Source organism: Coregonus clupeaformis, unplaced genomic scaffold, assembly GCF_020615455.1.
Source record: "Coregonus clupeaformis isolate EN_2021a unplaced genomic scaffold, ASM2061545v1 scaf0227, whole genome shotgun sequence".
Lineage (NCBI taxonomy): Eukaryota > Metazoa > Chordata > Actinopteri > Salmoniformes > Salmonidae > Coregonus > Coregonus clupeaformis.
The window spans coordinates 496,488-510,809 of record NW_025533682.1 but is presented as its reverse complement, the minus strand read 5'-3'; the positions used below and the strand labels follow the sequence as shown (position 1 = coordinate 510,809).

At 43.4% G+C, this 14,322-nt stretch overlaps 1 protein-coding gene across 2 annotated transcripts; it reads left to right on the top strand.

Annotated features, from left to right (window-relative positions):
* Window positions 1-9,855: 9,855 nt before the first annotated feature.
* LOC121546837 (suppressor APC domain-containing protein 1) lies at window positions 9,856-12,202 on the top strand. Of its 2 annotated transcripts, none has more exons than XM_041858079.2 (4): window positions 9,856-10,209; window positions 10,983-11,150; window positions 11,564-11,728; window positions 11,900-12,202. In XM_041858079.2, the coding sequence occupies exons 1-4, from the start codon at window positions 10,099-10,101 to the stop codon at window positions 11,993-11,995; spliced, it is 540 nt and encodes a 179-aa protein (XP_041714013.1). In that variant the 5' UTR covers window positions 9,856-10,098; the 3' UTR covers window positions 11,996-12,202. The 2 variants fall into 2 exon arrangements, with proteins under 2 accessions (XP_041714013.1, XP_041714015.1); XM_041858081.2 differs by having other exon boundaries at window positions 9,857-10,200.
* Window positions 12,203-14,322: the final 2,120 nt, after the last annotated feature.

The window sequence follows — 14,322 nt, the reverse complement described above, 5'->3', positions numbered from 1 at the left end:
TCACAACACAGTATTCCTAAGGACAGCACATTTGGCTAATAGCACATTGACCCATGTTGTCTACAGAGTACAGTCCCTTTAGACACACACACTTAGCACAACAGCCAATACCCTAACTGGCACAAAGTATATTGTATTAAATGATTGAGTAGGCCCTATTATGTATTGTGTTGTATGATAATGATATAATCTAAAAATAACTATTATTGGTTTGATATGTAAGATGTTTTAGAATAATCTCATAAATATGTATTGGTCTTGTAAAAACACTACAGAAATCAGTTACTTTTCCGCTATCACTAGAATAATTACCACACTGAAGCCTATTTGTCAAACTCAGGATGTGGCACAATTTTCTAAAAGGAAAAGATTCTTAGCGGGGAGAAACCTTGTCAATGGGCTTCTGGTTGTGAGAAAGCTCTGAAATGAAACGCCTGCAGGCTTATATGCCCCAAGATGGTAAATGTGCACACGTATGACAGAGTGTATCAGGCACTGCAGAGGACACAGTTCATAGTTTCATTTCTACAGGAAGTCTATACTATGAGGAAGTGGAGAACCACAGAGAGGAGGACCTCAGTTCACAGGTGTAGGAGGTTTCACATGCCCTTCTGACAGAATTAACCAAGGCTCACAGATACTACAGAAAGTATCCGTTTATACGCTCATGGAGACTATGTCCCACATGCTAGTATCAGAAGCACATGGCGTTTCATTTGTTGGTTGTCAACAATTCAGGGCACCCCATAATATTAAAATGGTTTAGCACACTATTTTCAGGAAATTCTCAAGATTCTCCTAGAAATGAGGAAATTCACTGCCTTTGCTGGCTCTTATGTGGTCCTGATAGTGATACCACATCAACAGACTTTGGCTGCAGGGAAAGAAGGGAGGCAGGCTGTCAGAATCCAGTAGTGACATACCTGCTGCTACCGTCGATTAATTGAAAATAGAAGAGTACTATAAGACTACTACCCGTCATTTTCTGTCTCCCCAAGCTGTGCAGAGCAGTAATGGTATGGCAATAACAAGCAATGAACCATGACGGACCCCCCACACCTCCAACCTCCCCCATGCCCGAGTAAAGGAGGGGAAAGGAGGTGCCATTAACCACCTCCAGTAACCAGCACAGGAGGTTAGTGGCACCTTAATTGGGGAGAGCGGGTTCGTGGTAATGGCTGGGGCAGTATAGGTGGAATGGTATCAAATTCATTAAACACATGGTATGCAGGTGTTAGATGACATTCCATTTGCTCCGTTCCGGCCATTATTATGAGCTGTTCTCCATGTGGTAGTAGTCCTCCAGCTGTAGGAGTTACAGGTGAGTGAGGAGGGGAGAGGGGGACTGGGTTCAATTTCATGGGGGGTGAGTTGTGAGTGCATGGCGGTGGTGGGGATCGGTGGGGGTGTAGGAGGGTACGTTGAAGAGGGAGAGTGCAGCAGCTAGATATTGTCAGGGGTGCACTGGGGGAGTTTACATTTCAGGGTGAACTGGTTTAATATTAAATATGCCTGGGGAGACCAGGCCTGGTGCTTGTTTTTGAGGGGCAAGCAGGACTGTTTTTTGGGGGGGGGTAGCAGGACTGTTTTTGGGGGTGCTGGGAGGTTCTGTGGTGTAGAGCACAGACTCTCGATTTCACTCGCTTTCTTTGGAGTGAGCTACAGTATATGCTTTTGTGCGTGTATGTGTGTGTGTGCGTGTGCATGCGTGCGTGTATAGATACAGTATATACGTGTCTAGGTGTGTGTGTTTGTGTATTTAGGGTAAAGAGTCGTCTGTTTTTTTCAGTGTGTCTGTGGTTTAAGGTCATGAGGTCCCTGCTTTTTGTAAGGTGTTTTTTCCAGTAAATGTGTTCAGGTCGGTGGGGCAAGGAGGTAACTCTATCCTTTGTTTTCGTCCCAACGTACAGTGGCTTGCGAAAGTATTCACCCCACTTGGCATTTTTCCTATTTTGTTGCCTTACAACCTGGAATTAAAATGGATTTTTGGGGGGTTTGTATCATTTGATTTACACAACATGCCTACCAATTTGAAGATGCAAAATATTTTTTATTGTGAAACAAACAAGAAATAAGACAAAAAAACGTGTGTGCATAACTATTCACCCCCCCAAAGTCAATACTTTGTAGAGACACATTTTGCAGCAATTACAGCTGCAAGTCTCTTGGGGTATGTCTCTATAAGCTTGTCACATCCAGCAACTGGGATTTTTGCCCATTCTTCAAGGCAAAACTGCTCCAGCTTCTTCAAGTTGAATGGGTTCCGCTGGTGTACAGCAATCTTTAAGTCATACCACAGATTCTCAATTGGCTAGGCCATTCCAAGACATTTAAATGTTTCCCCTTAAACCATTTGAGTGTTGCTTTAGCAGTATGCTTAGGGTCATTGTCCTGCTGGAAGGCGAACCTCCGTCCCAGTTTCAAATCCCTGGAAGATTGAAACAGGTTTCCCTCAAGAACTTCCCTGTATTTAGCGCCATCCATCATTCCTTCAATTCTGACCAGTTTCCCAGTCCCTGCCGATTAAAAACATCCCCACAGCATGATGCTGCCACCACCATGCTTCACTGTGGGGATGGTGTTCTCGGGGTGATGAGAGGTGTTGGGTTTGCGCCAGACATAGCGTTTTCCTTGATGGCCAAAAAGCTCAATTTTAGTCTCATCTGACCAGAGTACCTTCTTCCATATGTTTGGGGAGTCTCCCACATGCCCTTTGGCGAACACCAAGCGTGTTTGCTTATTTTTTTATTTAAGAAATGGCTTTTTTCTGGCCACTCTTCCGTAAAGCCCAGCTCTGTGGAGTGTACGGCTTAAAGTGGTCCTATGGACAGATACTCCAATCTCCGCTGTGGAGCTTTGCAGCTCCTTCAGGGTTATCTTTGGTCTCTTTGTTGCCTCCCTGATTAATGCCCTCCTTGCCTGGTCTGTGAGTGTTGGTGGGCGGCCCTCTCTTGGCAGGTTTGTTGTGGTGCCATATTCTTTCCATTTTTTTATAATGGATTTAATGGTGCTCCGTGGGATGTTCAGTACTTCTCCACAACTTTGTCCCTGATCTGTGGTGGTGCAGCTTGCTTGGTGGTGAAGAAGGCACAACAGCGCCTCTTCAGCCTCAGGAGGCTGAATAAATCTGGCTTGGCCCCTAAGACCCTCACAAATTTCTACAGATGCACCATTGAGAGCATCCTGACAGGCTGTATCACTGCCTATTACGGAAATTGCACCATCCGTAACCGCAGGGCTCTCCAGAGGGTGGTGCGGTCAGCCCAACGCATCACCGGGGGCCCCACTGCCTGCACTCCAGGACATCTACAGCACCCGGTGTCATAGGAAGGCCAAGAAGATCATCAAGGACCTCAGCCACCCGAGCCACGACTTGTTCACCCCGCTACCACCTAGAAGGCGGAGACAGGACAGGTGCATCAAAGCTGGGACAGAGAGACTGATAAACAGCTTCTATCTCCAGGCCACCACTAGCCGGCCTCCGCCCAGTACCCTGCCCTGAACCTTAGTCACTGTTACTAGCCGGCTACCACCCGGTACTCTACCCTGCCCTATGTACATAGAGTCATTTTAATAATGTTACATACTGTTTTACCCACTTCATATGCATATACTGTATTCTAGGCTTATCCTATATACTGTAACTACTGCTATACACACCTTTTCTATTAATATACTGTCCATACTGTCTATACACACCATTATACGGTATATACAGCTCTGGAAAAAATTAAGATACCACTGCAAATTTTTCTTAAATCAGCATCTCTACATGTATGATAGCCATTCCATTCCAGTGTCTGTTGAATTCCAACACAGGCACATCACATTCTACTGAATTAGGTACTGATTAGGTGATCACCTGAACCAAATCTTAAAGGTAATATTAATCAAAAAATAACTATTTACCATGCCAAAAGAGTTGAAAAGGAAAGTTTTGAGTGAGGAAAAGAAGGGTTCAATTCTGGCTTTACTGGCAGAGGGATACAGTGAGCGTCAAGTTGCTTCCATCCTTAAAATTTCAATGACGACGGTTCATAAGAACAAGTTCAAGCAGCAGACATTGGGGACAACAAAGCTACAGACCGGCAGAGGGTGAAAACGACTCTCTACTGACCAGGATGACCGCCAACTCATTCGAATGTCACTCATCAACCGTAGGATGACATCAAGTGACCTACAAAAATAATGGCAAACGGCAGCTGGGGTGAAGTGCACAGCGAGTTCGAAACAGGCTCCTAGGGGCAGGGCTGAAGTCGTGCAAAGCTAGAAAAAAGCCCTTCATCAATGAGAAGCAAAGAAGAGCTAGGTTGAGGTTTGCAAAAGACCATAAGGATTGGACCGTAGAGGACTGGAGTAAGGTCATCTTCTCTGATGAGTCAAATTTTAAGCTTTGCCCAACACCTGGTCGTCTAATGGTTAGACGGAGACCTGGAGAGGCCTACAAGCCACAGTGTCTCGCACCCACTGTGAAATTTGGTGGAGGATCGGTGATGATTTGGGGGTGCTTCAGCAAGGCTGGAATCGGGCAGATTTGTCTTTCTGAAGGACGCATGAATCAAGCCATGTACAAGGTTGTCCTGGAAGAAAACTTGCTTCCTTTTGCTCTGACATTGTTCCCCAACTCTGAGGATTGGTTTTTCCAGCAGGACAATGTGCCAGCCCAATCTCCAGACCTGAACCCAATTGAAAACTTCTGGAATGTGATCAAGAGGAAGATGGATGATCACAAGCCATCAAACAAAGCCGAGCTGCTTGAATTTATGCGCCAGGAGTGGCATAAAGTCACCCAATATCAATGTGAAAGACTGGTGGAGAGCATGCCAAGACGCATGAAAGCTGTGATTGAAAATCACGGTTATTCCACCAAAAATTGATTTCTGAACTCTTCCTAAGTTAAAACATTAGTATTGTGTTGTTTAAAAATGAACATGAACTTATTTTCTTTGCATTATTCGAGGTCTGACAACACTGCATCTTTTTTGTTATTTTGACCAGTTGTCATTTTCTGCAAATAAATGCTCTAAATGACAATATTTTTATTTGGAATTTGGGAAAAATGTTGTCAGTAGTTTATAGAATAAAACAAAAATGTTATTTTTACCCAAACACATACCTATAAATAGTAAAACCAGAGAAACTGATAATTTTGCAGTGGTCTCTTAATTTTTTCCAGAGCTGTATATATATATATACTCAATCGTTCAAAGGTTTGGGGTCACTTAGAAATGTCCTTGTTTTCGAAAGAAAAACTTTTTTTTTGTCCATTAAAATAACATCAAATTGATCAGAAATACAGTGTAGACATTGTTCATGTTGTAAATGGCTATTGTAGCTGGAAACAGCTGATTTTCTATGGAATATCTACATAGGCTGGCTTGGTGAATAAAAATAAAAGATTAAGATGGGCAGTCTGAGATATGGCTTTTTCTTTGCAACTCTGCCTAGAAGGGCAGCATCCCGGAGTCGCCTCTTCACTGTTGACATTGAGACTGGTGTTTTTTGCGGGTACTAATGAAGCTGCCAGTTGAGGACCTGTGAGGCGTCTGTTTCTCAAACTAGACACTCTAATGTATTTGTCCTCTTGCTCAGTTGTGCACCGGGGCCTCCCACTCCTCTTTCTATTCTGGTTAGAGCCAGTTTACGCTGTTCTGTGAAGGGAGTAGTACACAGCGTTGTATGAGATCTTCAGTTTCTTGGCAATTTCTCGCATGGAATAGCCTTCATATCTCAGAACAAGAATAGACTGACGAGTTTCAGAAGAAAGTTCTTTGTTTCTGGCCATTTTGAGCCTGTAATCGAACCCACAATTGCTTATGCGCCAGATACTCAACTAGTCTCAAGAAGGCCAGTTTTATTGCTTCTTTAATCAGCACAACAGTTTTCAGCTGTGCTAACATAATTGCAAAAGGGTTTTCTAATGATCAATTAGCCTTTTAAAATGATAAACTTGGATTAGCAAACACAATGTGCCATTGGAACACAGGACTGATGGTTGCTGATAATGGGCTTCTGTACACCTATGTAGATATTCCATTAAAAATCAGCAGTTTCCAGCTACAATAGCGATTTACAACATTAACAATGTCTACACTGTATTTCTGATCAATTTGATGTTATTTTAATGGACAAAAAAATTGCTTTTCTTTCGAAAACAAGGACATTTCTAAGTGACCCCAAAATTTTGAATGGTAGTGTGTATATATATATATATATATATATATATATATATGCTGTATATTGCGGACTCTGACATTGCTCGTTCTGATATTTCTTAATTTCTTTCTTTTTAGATTTTTGGATTATGTGTGGTATTGTCTTGTATAGCTAGGTATTACTACACTGTTGGAGGTAGAAACACAAGCTTTTCACTGCACCTGTGATAACATCTGCAAATCTGTGTACGCTTAACTTTGATTTGATTTCTACGGTGCAGACCAGAGTTATGTTGTTTATCTTGCTGGAGTCCTACAGCACATAGCGTGACACAAAGTCAAGGGTTCTCTTTAGCCTGACATTTCTACGATTTTAGAGCATGGCCCAATGATGTGTCAGCTTAATTATTGTTGTTTTGATCTAGACTGACTCTGGTTGATTTTAGTATTAGGATTATGATATGTGAGTTGGATATTAAAGACCCTGTCCTCGAGATTTCCAGAACAAGTCCTCCTGAGTTTACTTAGATCCTGTCATATAGATTTAGGAATCTCCCATGATGTAGCTGCAATACTTTTTACATTTGTTTTTATCCTGGGAAATCTTAGATTGGCATTGAACCAACTGAACCAGACTGCACTGAATGTTATACTTATACTGCCCCCAAGTGGTTGTAAAAGGGCACAACCTTATTTAGAAAGTTAGGAAATGTCATCCGTGAACTAGCCACTACCAGAGGTGAATACTGTTACAACAAGTAGCTTTATCTGCTGGAAACAATGCTTCACAGCATTTTCCACCGTCATCTGATGAGCAAATGGAAGGGTTGACTCTATGACCCATTGACTCTATGTATGGTATAGGGTGGGGCCCATTGACTCTACGTATGGTATAGGGTGGGGCCCATTGACTCTACGTATGGTATAGGGTGGGGCCCATTGACTCTATGTATGGTATAGGGTGGGGCCCATTGACTCTACGTATGGTATAGGGTGGGGCCCATTGACTCTATGTATGGTATAGGGTGGGGCCCATTGACTCTATGTATAGAATAGGGTGGGGCCCATTGACTCTATGTATGGTATAGGGTGGGGCCCATTGACTACGTATGGTATAGGGTGGGGCCCATTGACTCTACGTATGGTATAGGGTGGGGCCCATTGACTCTACGTATGGTATAGAGTGAGGCCCATTGACTCTATGTATGGTATAGACCAAAGGACAAGACCAAAGAGCTCTCCAAGGATGTCAGGGACAATATTGTAGACCTACACAAGGCTGGAATGGGCTACAAGACCATCGCCAAGCAGCTTGGTGAGAAGGTGACAACAGTTGGTGTGATTATTCGCAAATGGAAGAAACACAAAAGAACTGTCAATCTCCCTCGGCCTGGGGCTCCATGCAAGATCTCACCTCGTGGAGTTGCAATGATCATGAGAACGGTGAGGAATCAGCCCAGAACTACACGTGAGGATCTTGTCAATGATCTCAAGGCAGCTAGGACCATAGTCACCAAGAAAACAATTAGTAACACACTACGCCGTGAAGGACTGAAATCCTGCAGCGCCCGCAAGGTCCCCCTGCTCAAGAAAGCACATATACATGCCCGTCTGAAGTTTGCCAATGAACATCTGAATGATTCAGAGGAGAACTGGGTGAAAGTGTTCTGGTCAGATGAGACCAAAATCGAGCTCTTTGGCATCAACTCAACTCACCGTGTTTGGAGGAGGAGGAATGTTGCCTATGACCCCAAGAACACCATCCCCACCGTCAAATATGGAGGTGGAAACATTATGCTAAGGAGACAGGACAACTTCACCGCATCAAAGGGACGATGGACGGGGCCATGTACCGCCAAATCTTGGGTGAGAACCTCCTTCCCTCAGCCAGGGCATTGAAAATGGGTCGTGGATGGGTATTCCAGCATGACAATGACCCAAAACACACGGCCAAGGCAACAAAGGAGTGGCTCAAGAAGAAGCACATTAAGGTCCTGGAGTGGCCTAGCCAGTCTCTAGTCCTTAATCCCATAGAAAATCTGTGGAGGGAGCTGAAGGTTCGAGTTGCCAAACGTCAGCCTCGAAACCTTAATGACTTGGAGAAGATCTGCAAAGAGGAGTGGGACAAAATCCCTCCTGAGATGTGTGCAAACCTGGTGGCCAACTACAAGAAACGTCTGACCTCTGTGATTGCCAACAAGGGTTTTGCCACCAAGTACTAAGTCATGTTTTGCAGAGGGGTCAAATACTTATTTCCCTCATTAAAATGCAAATCAATTTATAACATTTTTTACATGTGTTTTTCTGGATTTTTTTGTTGTTATTCTGTCTCTCACTGTTCAAATAAACCTACCATTAAAATTATAGACTGATCATTTCTTTGTCAGTGGGCAAACGTACAAAATCAGCAGGGGATCAAATACTTTTTCCCCTCACTGTATGTTATAGGGAGGAACCAGATGCTGTCAGGCGTCAAGTCAGATTTTTTGTGCCACACCCATCTGAAAATTGGGAACACATAGTTCTATTTTCTGTAGCATTCCTCCTCTGAATTAGCCTATTTACACATGCCTTTTCTGTAGTTATGGAACTGTCAATCTCTCAACTCATCATTTAAATGACACTAAGAGGAGATTTAGATTGATGTGCTTTTACAGACGGCTACATTGTCTTGACCCTTGTAAAAACAAAATGGGGCCTAACCGCTCTCTCTGCTATGGTCACATTTTGACCAGGGTTACATTTTGCCATGGGCATCTGCAGCAAAACTCCATAGTAATCATTGATTTTCTTTTCTATGGGAGTGACAGCGTGTTGTGTGCCGTGTCAATTTGCTCTGTTCAGACTGTATATGAACACTGTGTTCTACATATTTGAACCAGGCTTACCAGGCTCTCAAAAACAAATTGACACATTAAAAACATTACCAGTTATACTGGTATACTAGTATACAACAAAGTGCTATCTTGAACCTAAAAGGGTTCTTTGGCTGTCCCAATAGGATAACCCTTTGAAGAACCCTTGTTGGTTCCAAGTAGAACCCTTTTGGTTCCAAGTAGAACCGTTTTGGATTCCATGTAGAACCCTTTCCACAGAGGGTTCTACATGAAACCCAAAATGGTTCTACCTGGAACCAAAAAAGGTTATCCTATGGGGACAGCCAAAGAGCCCTTTTGTACCCTTTTTTCTAAGAGTGTAGAATCATGTAAGCCTAAAGCTTTTTGTCAGTCTCGTTTGACAGCAGTCAATGACCTAAGCATACTGTACACACCTGTACTCTCCTTTTACGGGACTTTGCATTGCGTGATCTCAATGCTCAGGTGAAGTCACATTCCATAACATGTTGGAACAGAACGAACCCGAAACTGTTTGCCTGAAAACAGGGATAACTCCTCGTAGCATGGCTGCACCCATTCAGTCTGTACTCCTCTGTTTCAATATGGAATGTTTTCGATGTAGTGTGTTGTACAGGGGAAGAGGCTGCTATCTCTATACCTGTCTCATCCCCCCTGCCAAAAAATACCCCAGCCTCACTTTCCAATTCCTGTTATCTGTTTTCTTTTCTGTGCCTCTTTTTTTTTCATTGCCTTGTTCAGTCCCCTCTAGTGGATCTGTCAATAAACCAGTTATGGCAATGACGTGTGGAATGTTTCATTACCTTGCCCCAGGGCAATATACAGTTCACTACCCATGCCTCTTTTCCACTCCTGTTCACACCCTCTCTCTCTCTCGGATTCTTTCCCTCTCTGTTTGTTCCTGTCCTATTCAGACGAAGCCTGCTGTGTTCCCTTGCTGTCTGTACTGCTGTTGAGGGAGGAGTAGAGCTGTGCAGGATTGAGCGGGACAATGTATGACAGCGTAGAACAGTCTAGGGCTGTGTAGGGCTGTGTTAGGGCTGTGTAGGGCACGAGGGTTATTGTGCTGGCAGAGGTAGGGCTCTCCCATGGCCTACCCTCAGTGCCCGGCCCCTGGGTCCTACACCATGGTCATCATCCCTCTCCGGAGCAGCCTCTACAGCCTTGAAGCCCTGCGCTTCTACCTCTGGGTGAGACCTGTGAGTGGGTTAGATATGTGTGTGTGTGTGTGTGTTGATGTGAATGTGTGTGTATGTGTATGTGTGTGTTGATACTTATCAGGGCTTCAGTTTGACAGATTCAAAGGTAGAATATGCTCGCGTGACTGACTGACATAGTAACTGTACTGTACAGTATGTTCCGTATATTACCAAAGTCAGTTGATCAAGACAGGAAGTCGTTGCGTGCATTTCACATGGGCTTATTTTACATAGGATTATGTAGAAAACTGTAGTTGTGATTATAGATATTCAGTGTCTGTTCAACATGAAATGAGGGAGGGAGTTACAATGAGGTAATCAATTCCAAACGTTGTAAACACAAGCTATTGTATTGAGTTGGTGTTGAGTGACACCAGCCATAGTAGCCCCCAGCTTCCATCTGGAGCTTCATTACACACATAAGCCCACACAGTTACATTTAGTCATTGCTTAAAACTACTCTACTCACTCCTTGTTTCATGAGGTAGTTATAGTTTCATGGATACAGATCCATGTTTTGTCTTCTACGTCAGAGCAGCATGACTCCATTGCAGCAGCCACCCTGATGACACATTCCCACATGTTTAGTCCATCTCCTCACAGCTTCCTGGCAAAAGCCTAAAGATAGATTTTCCATATCCAACAAAACATACTTGTAGCTATACCGACTTCCTTTTCCAATACAAATCTCCTATATGGAAAAGAAAGCAAATTGAATTTGAATGTTGATTATGATAGTAAATGATAATAAATCTCTCTTCTTGTTGTTTCAGATTAAGAGGCTGAAGGACTTAGAAAGGGAGAAGGACTCTCTATGGGCCGGGCTGCAGGTTCTGGAGCAGGCCCGGCTCTGGTACCGACACAGACTGGAGGACAACAGAGCCAGGCAGGCTAACGTGGGCACCAGGGCTGGGGCTAGGGCAAAGGAGCGTGGAGGAGAGGTGAGTTACTACAGTGAGATGGAGACTGTTTTACGCAGATAGACATAGATACATGCCCCGTGTAGCTCAGTTGGTAGAGCATGGCGCTTGCAACGGCAGGGTTGTGGGTTCGATTCCCACGGGGGGCCAGTATGAAAACATTTATGCACTCACTAACTGTAAGTCGCTCTGGATAAGAGCGTCTGCTAAATGACGAAAATGTAAATACAGAACTTGGCAAATTGTTCTCCATGTTGGCACCAAACAATAAAATGAGCAGTCTAACTAGAATTTAATATGGGAATTTGATGCCTTGGAAACTCAAGCTGAGCTTCCAAACTCTGTATATCTGTGTCTATGGCTTTACAAGCAAACAAGTGTTGTTAAACCATCCTGTTGATTTTAAACATATCACTTCTCATTACTCTGTACAGGGGGCGTCATCGTGCCTCCTGAGGTCTCAGATCCAGAGGGTGAATGGATCTTTGGGTAGTCTGATGAGTGAGCCCAACGTAACCAGCTGTCCCTCGTCTCCAAAGAGGGACGGGGTCGAGGTATCAGACAGTGAGCTACGGTGGCAGAACACAGTACTGGTACAGGTGAGAGAGAACATCTTTATCCTTGATCTCCAACCCTGGTCTTGGAGAGCTACAGGGTGTGTTGGCTTGTTAATTTCACAGCCTAGCACTAAAGCATCCTACTTCAGATCTTTTGCTTCATGTTGGTGGGTGGGTAGAAGAGGTAATTTTTCCAATGTTTTATTTTGGCAGGAGGTGAGTGAGAAGAATCTTCAAATCTCACTGTTGGAGCTGGAGAGAGACAGACTTTTGCAAGAGCTGAGTGTGCATCTGGGTGTAGAAATGTAGTGGGCATCCTGACTGAATTATTTCCCATGTTTGTACACTGCTATCCAGCCCATTTCACTGCTATCACACATGAACACACACACGACTGAGCACTGCTTCATAACTCTTCAACAAAAGTTATTCCAATCAATGTCATGATTTCATTGTCTCTCACCACTGTAAATATGTTTGTCAAATAATCATTTAATATACTGTATGTACAAAGACTATGAGTGTGTTATTGTCTCATTGTCTTATTCAGTTCTGTTGAATGGTTTTCTGAATAACCAGACTGATATGTAGGATAATCTCATAATCTCTGTCTGTCTCTCATTACCTCAGGCTCAACCTCACCTTCCAAACTGTCATGTAAATGCCAAGTGGTCTTAGCTTAGTTATGTATGTCTGTCTATTGGTCATGCACCACCTGTGAAACACAGAGCAACACCAAACCTCCCCAGAAGGGGGCAGTAGACCCTCAGCTATGGTGAAAGGTGAAGGTGAAGGTGAATTCAGCATGCATATGCTGCAGTTAAAAATCTACAATCAGAACATAAGCAGAGAGACAAACTATAATATTTAGATGATTGTCCAGTTATATGATTTAGTTTAAAGAGATTTAAAAGACCATCTATGCCTCCAAGAACACTGCAATCTGGTACACCAACTCCTTGTGCAGAATATTTATCTCTGGGCAGTAGCCAGTACCCAGCCAGCACCCTGTACCTTCCTCTCTGTCACCGTTCATCAGTGTTCACATTTCCGCCCCAGGCCTGGGAGGTTTCTGTCGATACACGTTACCGCTCCTCCGCTGGTGGTCCCTCACTGATGTTACCTCAGCTGATAAGACTTATCTAGCCTCCCTATCACTGACACATAGCTGGCTCACACACGCACACACACCTCACAAGGATAAACACACTTAGGCAGCCATGCCCTGCAGTCCATCTATTTGCACAAACACTATCAGACTAAATATAATTCCCCTATTTCATTCAGTATGGTGTGGCTGTATGCTGGCTTTTATGGGCTATCATGAACAGGAGCTTTGGGTTTACTAGTGCAGTCTACTATATGGCAGCAGGCCTATTTATCTAACGTTCTAGTACTTCCTTGTTATGTTTTCTTCCTACTCCTGTTTTCATTGTTCATGCCATCTTCTGGAGATGTGGACCAATAATCTTGTTGTGGGTGATCTTCATCAGATAGAGAGAATGGTGGTGTCATTGTCCCCCAGAGAGTGTTTATCCTGTGCCGATACTTGCCTAGTGTCTCTGCTCACTTGTTTGGCCCAGAGAAGTGATGTTGCTGTTGTTTGTCTGTGTTTGGAATGATACATATCCCACCAAAGATTTATAGTAATCCCACACTGAGAGCGAGAGAGGCAGGGCACTGGGATGGACATACCCATGTACTACACATTTACCAAGGTACATATAATGTCCTATCATTGGCCAAAGCGTTCAGATTATGACGACTGCCTGAAACTCACATTTGAAAAGCACCTATTGGACTGAGAGAGGAGGCTTGCTCAGTCAGCTTGGACAAGGAAAGTTGAATGCTACTGAATTGTCACACCAACACATCAAATGCAGTATGTTACACATAGGTGTACATTTCTTTGGCCAAACAATAATGATAAAATCTATTTTGCATTGGATTGCATTCATAAATATAACCACATCCAAACCCTTTGTAACTACAAGAAAAATATAAATTGCACCGCACTAGTAGGCAAGCAAGGAATGTGTTTGACTGTGATTAAAATCTCAGTGAGAAAAAGAAAACATCCATTACAGAACATGCTTTCATATAAGTAGCTCCTGTTCCCTCTCTACAGACTGCCACTGAACCATCAAAACCAGGGTACCAGCACTCGGCTAATTATTGGGTCTAATTCACACTGCAGAGCCAAACAACCTTTTATTGAGGATGTCATGCTTCTATGACACTGACAATCATTCTTCCTTGCCAGCATGGTTCATTGACTTTCAACTCTGCTGGTCTCCCATTCAATCTATCCTGTACCCAACCTGTTGTGATTTTTTTTCTTCTTCTGGGGTTTTCCTAGAGATGTATTGATTTGTATCTATGATTTTCCTATTAAGGAGAATTAGGATATACGTGCACCCACTTCCCTGCAGGTCTGTAGTGGTGTGAAATGTAAACAAATAAATAGTTGGATGGCTTCCTCTCGGGTGCTGAGGGTTTTTAATGCATTCCACAGACTATTAGGATGGAGAACTTCCTGCACACCCTCAGATGGTTACTAGCTTTGAAGTACTCAGGAAGTCTAATAGACTTTGCTGGGGGTCTAAATGAATCTATAACATCGCCAAGATGTTTTT